Source organism: Sitophilus oryzae, unplaced genomic scaffold (assembly GCF_002938485.1).
Source record: "Sitophilus oryzae breed Bouriz unplaced genomic scaffold, Soryzae_2.0 scaffold_811_pilon_pilon, whole genome shotgun sequence".
Taxonomy (NCBI): domain Eukaryota; kingdom Metazoa; phylum Arthropoda; class Insecta; order Coleoptera; family Curculionidae; genus Sitophilus; species Sitophilus oryzae.
The window spans coordinates 103,324-115,568 of record NW_022147430.1 but is presented as its reverse complement, the minus strand read 5'-3'; the positions used below and the strand labels follow the sequence as shown (position 1 = coordinate 115,568).

The following is a 12,245-nucleotide window of genomic DNA, read 5'->3' as shown; positions in this document are numbered from 1 at the left end:
AAACAAAAGAGTTCGTAGAGTCAAAACTTTTTTTGATGAAATAGCAGCTGATGAGCCCGTTGAAAATCCTAAAAATCGTTTAACAGTCACAGTTTTTATGCTTGTTTAGATATAATAATAACTCAGTTTAGAATCAGGTATGACGCATTTCAAAATATTTATTCAAAATTTGAAATTTTATACCAACAAACATTGTTAAAATCCCAGGAATCTGATATCTTAGCTAATGTCAAAGTATTAGTAGACAAATTTCCTAACGACCTAACACAATCTAGCATCGGAGCTAATTCAAGCAAAAAAATTACTTTATGAAAAAATAAAAAAATTTCACAGTATCAGAGAGTTTTCTGATTTTATTTTTGAAAAAAAAAACAATTACTGATTAACAGTATACCTGAGATTTCCACTGTATTCCAGTTGTTTCTGGTTCTCCCTGTAACATCCGCTGAACCAGAAAGAATTTTTTCTAAGCTAAAAATAATAAAAAGTTTTGCGAGGTCTACTATGTCCCAAAATCGCCTAAGCTCACTGGCCATAATATCAGTTGAGAATAATCGAGCAAAAGAGGTAGATTTGGACAGCCTCGTAAACAAGTTCATTTGGTTAAGGTCGAGGAAAAAGGAATAGACTTTCTAATATAACATAATAACTTCATAAATATTTAAAATTTCTTGTTCACATTTATGTTTTAGTTATTAGTAGTTAAATGCTGAGTTGTTTTTTTCTAGTAAAACTTTGATTAATTAGAAGCATAAATGTTTGTTTTCTAGTTTAAGTATTTTAAGAGTACTATAATAATAAATAAATAAATGTTGAAACGATTATCAAAATATAAAAAATATCAAATTGTAGCTCTTGTTAAAGAATATGTTTCAAGCAGATATCACAATAATGATGTATTTGAAGGAATTTTTGAGTATAGTTAGGGGGCCCCTAAAAAGTTTGCGGGGGGCCCACGAGAATTTGCCACGCTACTGAATTCTGATGGTGTTAAGGTTGGGAATTAAGAAACCTTCAACTCTAATGAAGTTTAAACCATTTTCAAACAAAAAATATATACGTTAAAAAAGAAAGTTTAACATTTTTTTAGTTAGACATAGGGGAAGGATGTAGTAACCAACACAAAAAATATTGGTTGAATTTGAACACACTTAGGTCAAGAAACTTACAAAAAAACTCAAAAACTGTCCGAAGTAACGGTACTTTTCCTTTTGTAAAGACGATCCGGGGACGTACTGTATAAAGCCAGTTTTACTTAAAAGTTACCATTAAGAATAGAAACATTTACGTGTAAAATGTCAGTAAAATAACCGAACTTAATCAGTCCTTAAGTTTATACAACAAAACAATAAAAAATACCACAAATGTCAATACTCTTGAAACAATGATAATTTTCAATTCAATAGATATAGGTAACAGAATTTTTTTATTTGTAAAATAATTGGTGTATCTACTCTGATATCTATTCAATTAAAGCACGACTACTTATTAAACAGATTACCTTTGAAATGTAATTAATTATCTCAGCAGATAAAGATCTTGATATACCTTTTTATAAGCAGAATTTAAAAAAAGTGGATAATTTCTATTGTACTTAAAATGACCTGATATAGTCTAAATTAAAGTTTTTTTTGATATATGGAATAGAATGTAACAAAGTAAAGTCTCACTTTTATTAATTAAAAATATGACAAAAGCAACTATTAATATTCGGCAAGGTTATATACTAAAAAAAAAATGGTGACAGTAATGTGTTGTTCAATTTGCGTCTTATTATACTGTTTTAGTCATACAGGATGTCACTGTCCTATCTCCTAATATTTAATAGTCTCTACTGAGTGATTCGCAAATCACACAGACGGTTATGATGAATAAATAAGATATCGTTGATTATTTGGATTCTTGTGTTGAACGTTTTTATTTTTATTTGCTTGAGTATATGTATTGGAATATTAATTTCAAAAAACACAAGCAAGCAACCAAAACTTTCATATTCGAAACTTAATTGATATTTCTGTACTTATCTTATTCAAATGTATCCTGCGAAGTTTTACTTTTTCACTGTTTCAGTTTTTATGCCAACATGGCCACCCAAAAGACCTATTTTAGGAAATATGACTTGTAGTTTGCATCTGGCACATCGTTACAGCCTTGGGTTTTACCATTTTTGAAATAGGTGTGATATTTTTCCAAAGTTTTACTTAATATCCAATTTCCAAATTTTCCTGTAGGGACTATATAATCCTTTTTATTCACTAACACTGCTGAGCTTGTTGATTTGTTTTTTTCACATTTTCCAGCACTAATGGATTTACACACAACATTGGCACTTTTCAGAACTTTTGTGGTACTTTTTAGTAGGTATATCCCACTTCTGATATCAGAATATAGTGCGTATTTTCCAAATAAAAACTGGATTTCCTTTATAACTCCATTGTTCCGTCGTAGTACTCAGGATTACATAAGAGCAACCCGTCATTCTCAATCACCTGTTCTTTACTAACCATATCGTAGTGTTTCTCCCAATCTATCATTCTCGTTACTCGTGACATAACATCTAGGGTCATTTTCTGAATTATATAGTCACTCACTATACAGGGTGAGTCTTAAATAGGTGCAAATATTTTTAAGGCGTCAACATATTTGCTATTTACCGTTTTTAAATCCAAAATAACCGAGTTACTTTACTTCCAAAATTTAAAAAAATATATTTTTCGCTTAAATTTTGAGAACCACTGGATCTTTTTTGAGTTTCCTTTCTTGTAAATTTAATCTAGTACTTATGTGGCCATATAGTTGTGTTAAAAATTGTTCCTAATTTTTTTTCCAAAAATCTCAAATTTTCCAAAAAAAATTGGCTAAAAAACCTCATGGGCGTGTTTCTGGGATGGACACCCTGTATATTTCATTATTTCAAAGAAATTATTTTATTTTCATCATACATGTGACTAAACATTTTACAATATCAAATTGAACCACGTGCGTATTGTCTCGTGTATTGTTTAAAAAAATAATGTCTAATTCCTCAGATTTTGAATAGATCCATTAAAAAAATAATCTAAATTATTGTTTGGTTTAAAACAATATTAATCTTATAAGAAGGTTATTATAGCAAAAATATCTACTTTATTTAATAATAAAAATTCAATGTTCCTGATAATGTAATTCTATAGATACTAAGAATATTTTTTAAACAAAAGCTCTAAGTACTCTTTGTCTAAAACTACATAGATTTATATTTTTTTAAATGTCATAAGATTTCTGTATAGAAGATAGATAATGATCGAAAAAAAAACGGTGTCAAAAGACGGTTAGAGAATGACAATCGATGATAATTTTGACGAGATCAATCTCTAGATATCATTTACTAAAAATTGACATTTCCAGACACACAAATCTATTTCCAAAAAAAAATTTCTTGAATTTTCAACTAAACCATTAAAAACTAATTTTTATTCAATATGAAAATCAAAAAAAACCTTCTTTAAAGCCAGCTGGAAGTGGCCATTAAAAAATAAAGAAGAATACGGGCTCAGTAAATGACGTCAAAATTATCATAGATTGTCATTTCCCAGCCGTCTTTGACGCCGTTTTTTTTTCGATCATATGGTATAATATTTTATTTAAAATGAATTACTTAATAATTCAACAAACAATTTATACAGTATGTACCAAAAAAATTTGTGATACAAGTTTTTTTTTGTTTTAATGTGATATCCTATTTAATTATAATTTTTTATTTTTTTAAATAAAATGAGATGACTTTCATTACTTAATGAAGATATAATTTTACAAAAATCTACATATATAAAAAGCTAATGTTTATCTGTGTCGTCTTTACTGAAGTAACGACTTGCTCTAGAAAGTTGTTTTTTTTACTAAAAGATAGCTAATTGGCTCTTCTAAAAACGGTCGTCGCCGGATTTTTTGTTTTTCATTCAATTAAAAAAAAGTATTTTTTTTCCTTATGTCGTGGCGGATGCGCCAGGCTTCAACTAGTGTTAAATAAATTGCGATACAAAAAAAATCACTAAATACATACAAAAAAAATCACTAAATACATACAAAAAAAAGTGAAATAAATATAACGCTATTTTTAACAAAGAAGAATGCCAATATGTCCGCTATTAAATGCCAAAGCAATGGCCTATAAACTTGGCTTCAAAGGAAACTCAAACTTTATAGACTATGAAAAAAATCACAATGTTCGTAAGGTTATTTATTTAATCCTTGGGGAAAACACGTGTAATGTAAAATTTGTACAAAACGAAATATAAAATCCTCATTTATTTCGAAAATTCAACAAACAGAAAATCCTTTAAGTACTTACAAGCGATTACTGTATTCTGTATAATTACAAATATTTATTTCTGTATTACCTATACTTGTTATATGATTTATTTTAATCCTCTTAAACATAAATCGGCTGAACAAATAAGTATAATATAGGTCTCTATGACATTGTACCTATATTATAGTTTAATCTATTTTACAAGTTAATATTTTGAAAATGGCGCCATATAAAAACAGGCACTCAAAATACCGGGTGGTCTAAAAGTGGTCACCCCTATAACTTTTTTTCAGACAAAAATACAAGATTTATTACATTAAAATATGTTTTTATCGTGGAAATAACTAAAACAATTGATTTTTAAATGACACCCTCTATATTTTTTACTTTATTCGATAGAAAATGATGACACTATTTTTTTATTTGAAATTGTAACATGCAATTCATACCGACAATTTGACTCGAAATAGCAAGTGTGTGGTACCAAATTATTTGTAAAAAAATGCTTTTTCTAAATATGCTAATGAGCCACCCTCGTTCCATTTGAAAACATTGAGATTTGATTAAAAATACGATTTGGGCATGTTTTAGCCGGCCAGGACAAGACACTAAAAACATTAGATGATCAAATCTATTTTTTCCAAGGCTCATTGATTAAAAATTAGTGTTTTTAACACAACCATGATGGCGCTCTAGATTGAAATTTAAAATATGATTATTTTTTAAGCGATAATGTTAAAATTTGACATATATAATTACTAAAAATTGACAAAAAAAAATAAATATGTATAAATACACCATTTGAAAATAATTTTTAACCATTAATAAGTAAAGAAGAATACGGGCCAGGTAAATGACCTCGCTAAAATTATCATCGATTGTCATTACCCAGCCGTCTTTGACACCGTTTTTATTTCGATCGTACCTTTTTACTTTTTTACTTATTAATTTTTGGCGCATTTTTATGACAAATTTCAATAAAGACCAACTAGAGGTCGATGTACAAGAAAATAACAGCTATTGTCATTTCATAAAGGCTACTGTGACGCCTTTTTTTCTGATAATATGGTATCTCTTTTAATCAACCGGGAATTAGAAAGAAATACATATTATTTTAACATCTCACAAATAATTTAAATATTATATTTATTATAAGATAATTTTAAAAATGTAAATTAAGGGAACTCGGAAATGAACGATATTGAAAAAAATTAATAATGTAATTATAAAGCTATTAAAAGCAAAACATATCAAGGCTAAAACATAAATAAAGTAATAAATCAACAGAAGTTTTTCGTTATAAAAATAAGATCAACTAAATTAATTATTTTCCTAGTTACTGTTCAATTTCTAATAAAAATTTTAATAGTTTTTCATTAACATACTTGTATAACATCTTCGCAAGCCAGTATTTCTTATATTTTCTTAACAAACTAAACATACAGGTATATTACCATACGATCGAAAAAAAAACGGCGTCGAAGACGGCAGGGGAATGACAATCAGTGAAAATTTTAGCGAGGTCAAGCCCTAGATGTCATTTACTTGGCCTATTCTCTTCTTTATTTTTTAATGGCAGTTGCTGCCAGTTGGTTTTAAGAAGATTGTAACTTAAATTTTTATATTGAGTAAAAAATATTTTTAAATGGTGTACTCGTAGTTTAAAATTCGAGAAAAAATAGTTTTTGGAAATAGATTTATGTGTCTGAAAACGTTCTATCCTTTTTTAATCTTTCGATAATTAGTTTTAAATTTTGACAAGTTTTATGTCAACTTTTTAGTAAATTACTAGAGATTGAACGCGCCAAAATTATCATCGATTGACACCGTTTTTTTTTCGATCATACGGTATATCCTACACTTTTATTTGTAATGTTTACCCTCTAACGTCTAGAACAGGTTTCAAATAGATTTTTTTGAAAACAAAAAAATCGAATTTCAAATTTTTTATTTACATTATAGTTATATATTATTTTGCTCGGTATTATTTTGCCCTCGATTTTGCCAGAAACTGCACAATTTCTAATAAAAAAATCACTTAAAACATTAAAAAACAATCTAACCGCAACAGTTAATACGAATTATATAATCATATATAATCAATATACAGAGTGTTACAAATTAATTATTATCAACTATTTTTTTCATTCAAAAAATGCTATAATATTTTTGATTTCACTTTGGTGTTACAATAGCGAAATAAAACACTATTTCACCACAATATACCAAAAAATTTTACTTACTACACCAATTCATGTATTATATATTAAATAACACAAATATAAACAAAAACGCGAGTTAAATATTCGACAAAAATATTCAACTATGTGTAGGTTACTACAAAATCAAATTATGTAATAATTGTAAAATATTAAAAGAGCATTGCAGACAAATAAAAACAAAGTTGTGTTTATTCCTAAAAGGACTTTAAATTTAAATATTTAAAATTTGAATCGAAAATTACAATGCGTTTAGTTAAAAGAACTAATAATAAACAATAATAATTATATTTATAAAAAACTCTCAAACAGATCAAGACATGTTTTATTTATATTCAACAATAAACAAAAAAAAAACACTGCCGAAAATCAAGAGCCACAAAAAAACTCACCTTTCTGAATGCGTCCTGCGGTAAAGCTCAAATTCCTCGACTCGACGAAGCTCAGATCGCAGGATTCGGGGCCCAGATCCCGCCTCCTGATCCTGCTATCCACGTTTTTCGCCCTGGCAACACTACTAGAGCACAACACCAACACTAGAACCGCAAAGCCGACGCGAGTCGTCATGGCTTCTGGAAGATCAGTCAGTGTTTCTTGTTTCGTTTATCTCGCGCGAGCGATATGTTTTGAGAGAAGAACGGGCCTCGAAATCACCCTCTACACGCCACCCGAAATGCGCTACTAAAAGCAGAAAGCAGCAGAAAAGGTCCGAAAACGCATCAGCGCTATTTGGATCAGATGGAACCGGCGCGCGCGGCCTACCTGAAGTTTTTCGCGATGCCATCGGCAAGACGCCGGCCGAAACCTCGATTTTTTCACTTGTTTTTCCACAAACTAACCGTTTTTTCATCCTAATTCTATCAAAGAACATTTCTCTTTTACAATACAACACACTTTTGCTAAGAAAATACTCAAACGTGCTAAAATTCTACTAAAAATAAATTCAAAAATCGCGTTGTGTATATCTGGTTGCATACCCTTAAAATATTTTAACGTTTCTTTCTTGGAGACTGAATTAAAAAAAAAAGTAACTGAAAAAATATTGTGCATGACCGATGTTTTTTATCTGGCATCTGCAAATGCATACGGTGTTACGTCATAATGTTTGAACGATTAAAGATAGGGAAAATTTATTGTTATTTTTTGGTGCGATAATATTGGTAATTGTTTAAATTTCAAAATATCTCGTTTTAATCGGAGTTTCTTCGTGATATAGTTTGAATAATTGTAATAAGTATAATTTGTGTGTTTAGAAGATTAGGACTGATATTATTTTATATATCAAAAAAGATACATATATGCAATTTTTAGTTGATTTTTTTAGTTTAATAAAAAAAAAATTTTTAGTAAAATTTTTGGAAAAAAAAATTGGATATAAATAAATAACGACAAAAAATTACAGTTGGGGTTGGAACCTTTGGTCTTACAACAACAAAATAAAACACTAATTCACCACAATACACCAAAACACTTAACTTTTGATGGTTAGCGAAACGCGCGGCCAGTACAAAAGTAGTGTTTTGGTATATTGTACTCTGAACTAGTGTTTAATTTTGACAAGATTTCTTTATTACAAAAAATCAAAGTAGTTTTTCAATAAAATTAAGTAAAAAATAATATACGGGTTCCCTTCAAAAGGTACCGTATGATAGAGAAAAAAAACGGCGTCCAGTTGACTTAAAAATAGCGATTGTTGACATTCCCCATATAATTTTACATATAAAATTACAGCGATCTTCATTTTCATAGCCATCCCTGACGCCGTTTTTTCAATCATATGTTATTTTTGTCTTATGACCGGAGTGAACAAAAAAAAACATCAACTTCCAAAAAGCTTTCACGCTATAAAAATTATTTTTTTATTATGTATTAAAATATGTAATTTAATGGTTAAAAAGTTTTGATATTACTTGTATTTTACAGGGTGTCCAAACAGCTCCAGTCCGCGTACAGTGTTTTACTTTTTTCCCTCGCTGATATTAAAAGAAGTCTACTATACAGGATGAGTCTTAAATAAATGCAAATATTTTTAGATGTAGTATATTTGGACCCCAAAACACGTATATGAGTTTTTGCAAAACAAAAATTTGGAATTTTTTGAAGTTTTGGAAATTTATTAAATTTTAGTTAAAATAAGATCTACCAGCCCTGAAAATATTGCACTTCTTTGAGACTCACCCTGCATAACACTTAGTTTATATAGATTGATAGATTCCCTCTTCTCTCAAACAAGCGAAGTCGACTGGCTGTCTAATGAAAGGCTGTGCCAGTACCCGTGTGTTTTTATAAGCTTACGCGATAGTGTAATTTATTGCTGCAGATTTTATCATAAATATTTTTACAGTATATAAATTACTTGACTGCGACTACTATTTTTATTGATTAGCTACCGTATGATCAGAAAAAACCAGGGTCAATTGGCGCAGAATGCGACGATCGATGATATTTCCCATATAAATTTTATATAAAATGACAGCGATCTTCATTTCACAACCATCGCTGACGCCATTTTTTTATAGCATACGCTATTTGCAAAAATATTGATAGAATAAAAAATTATCCAAGAAATGGCCATCAACATTTTATACGACGAATACCAAAAACTAACATCTATAAGGTAATATGACGCTGTTTTTTGTTCGATCACCACTGCTTTATAACAAATGTGTAAATACTGTGAATGCAACTCCACAGATTTATTTCATTTCTGTTACTTCTATATTGAAAAGCAATTAATTTAAAAAAGCATGTTTGAGCCTTTTATTTTTTTTTTTTAATATAAATCTGTCTCCTTTAATTTCAGTAATTCCCTTCAGCTTAAGATAATGTAAAAAATCAATGTCTTAATTTGTTCTCAACTTACTTGTTAACACCAAAACTAAATCAAAACAAGTGCAGAAAATTCCTAAAGCACCTGACCAGTCGGAATAAAATAAAACTTTGACGAGACCATTACCATCGAGAAAAGAAGACCTAACGCACGTCTTTAGCGTGACGTCACCCAAAGAAGGCTACGACAATTATCAAAATAATAAAAAATAAAGGTTAGCGTAAGTATTTAATTAAGTAGCCCAAATAATTATTTTTATATAAATTGGGGAAAATTTTTTTTCATATTTGGCATCACTGCACAAGGCAGCAGTATGCGCGACGCTGGCAAAAACCAGGCGTTACTTACTTTTTCAATCTCGTTCTTACACATTGGCCTTCCAGTCATTGCGGTCTGTAGAGTACGTGGAAGATCCTTTACCCTTTTTATTTGTTGGATTAATAATAAGTTAAAATGTAATGATATAAAAAAGATTTTATGATATTACCTGGGGTAGGCAAAGACTTTTTGCATACATTACTTATGCACGCCACTGCTAGTAAATCTCTTTAAGTCTTTATAAAGTGACTAGAAGCATTGTTTATACCAGGCTAGAAGCCAATAGCCTAAAATAAAAAAACTACTCAGTTATACCTACATTTAACAAAATTAGAATCAATTACTTAGTCTATGTTTTAAAGATGTAAATTAATATTAATGGGGATCAAAATAAACAAAACCAATTTTAAATACTTATCGTTCTAGTTGTCCATTTTAATAAATATATTACATACGTAGATACACTCCATACAACTAAAAGCATAACACCATATGTTCAAATAATCTAAGAAAAAACATCTAACGGTAATTTATTTATATCAAATCTGTTTGTCCTGCTGTACAAATAAGTATAGTCGGCGTCTTTTAAGAATTCCCATAAAAGATATCTTTATTTTTATTAACATTTTCTTTCTCACTTTATTTTTAGTGATAAAACAGAAGATGTCAAAACCAGGGATTCTTAAATGACTTTAACTATATGTTGTAATAAAAAAGCCTTTAATAACCATTTTCTTATTGCTAAAATCTACACATGATACCAAAATCCAAAGACAAAAATAGTGGCCTACATCTATACTATTTCATAAGATTAAAATAACAAATTTGAGATGGTTAGAATCCAAATACATACTTAATATCCCTAATTTTGACTTTGTGATACATTGTGAAGTGAAACTTCTTTACGCGCGATGGGAGTAAAAATTCAAAGCCGTCACACACCACGGCCTTGACCTTGACCATGCCTTGAAGCATGAACTAGCGAAAAAAGTGGTAAGGCCACCAGTATAACGACTATAAATACAAATTGTTGGTTAGGTTCAACTTTTTTTCTCTTCTTAAATAAATTAAAGCGTTAACATTATTAGGTATTTGCATAAAAGTGTGTATTTTTATAGTGAGTATTCACAAATTTACCCAACTAGTGAGGAAACAGAAAATGTACAGATTACAGAAATAAATTGAAAATAATATTTATACTAAAACAGCATTGTATGTCACTTTTTCAAACATTGTCCTTCATATACTCCAATTTAGTAGCTGTTAGTAAAGTTCCACTTCAAATAAGTGCATATGAGTATGCACACACAAAGTTTATTTAATTGATCAACATATTTTATAACAAAATATTTATTTCTTTTTCAGTGTCATTAAAATAGAAAGGTTTGGTAATAACTAGGTATAGTATGTCCAACAAGTAAGTGATGATTTTGACAGAAAACATCCAAAAATGACAGAAAATACAGCTGAATTAAAACGACAGTAGTTATCAAGCAACCTATATAGTTTAATGACACTTACTTGATGCTATGTAACTTAGATTTGACATATAAAGCGGGAATATAAGCATTACAACTTATTCATGGATTCCATTCGATTGTAGCCAAATGATAATTCAAATAATTAATTAAGCTAGTCTATCCTAAATGTAACATTATACCAATAAATTAAATTCACTAGTATAGTAGCATAAAAAAATATACTATTTTTACATGTCGTGTTTTGCTTGGAGGAGAAAAACACATAATTTGAACAGACTTAACGACAATTTGTCAATTTTATACAGTATACAGAATGTTTCAGAATAAAAATCTGTAGTATTTTTAAATCGAGTAAAATGATAATTCTCATCATTTTCAATTTAATTTTAATGTCCCCTATCAAAAAAAAAAGCGTCAGAGTGAGCGATGAAATTCACATAAAAACATGAATAAAAATTATTATGGTAGTAATAATTTTTTTTGTTTATGTCACGCTTGAAAAAATCGTATGATTAAAAAAAAGCGTCAGATGGCTTTGTAATGACGATTGATGACATAATAATTTAAAAAAAACTGAAATTTTTAAATATAAAATGACAGCGATGTTCATTTCCAAGCCAATTCCGACGCCGTTTTTTCCGATTATACGATATTTTTTTAAAGCTCTAAAATTAATATTTTTAAGTCTTTGTGTCTGTTAAACGCTTTTGGTTAAATCGCTTTATTTTTATAAAAATAAGGTATTTTCAAAAAAATCACGTCGAGTTGGTTTTGAAATGAGAATCAGTGACATTCACCTTATGGCAGTGATCTCGTTTTAAATAACCCTGACTCTTTTCGATTGTATGGTATTATTTTTTCTACCTAAAAGTGCAACCAATTATTACTATTTTTCCGCCCTTGTAAGTGTGCAAAAATACATATGATCGAAAAAAACGGCGTCAGAGATAGATGACTTGGAAATGACGATATTGACTTTTCCCATGCAATTTTACATTTAAAATGACCAAGATCTTCAATTCATAGCCATCGCTGACGCCGTTTTTTCGATCATATTGTATTTTAGTGGTGGTATATTTCGACCCAGAAACACGTATATGAGGGTG

The 12,245-nt window shown here is 29.2% G+C and overlaps 1 protein-coding gene across 1 annotated transcript in view; it reads right to left on the bottom strand.

The window, feature by feature from the left end:
• Nucleotides 1–7,223, bottom strand: part of LOC115889238 (division abnormally delayed protein-like) — a 186,662-nt gene extending 179,439 nt beyond the window's left edge. The window contains 1 exon segment of the mRNA XM_030909184.1: nucleotides 6,903–7,223. Within this exon segment, the coding sequence (XP_030765044.1) occupies nucleotides 6,903–7,077 (175 nt within the window). The 5' untranslated portion in view covers nucleotides 7,078–7,223.
• Nucleotides 7,224–12,245: the final 5,022 nt, after the last annotated feature.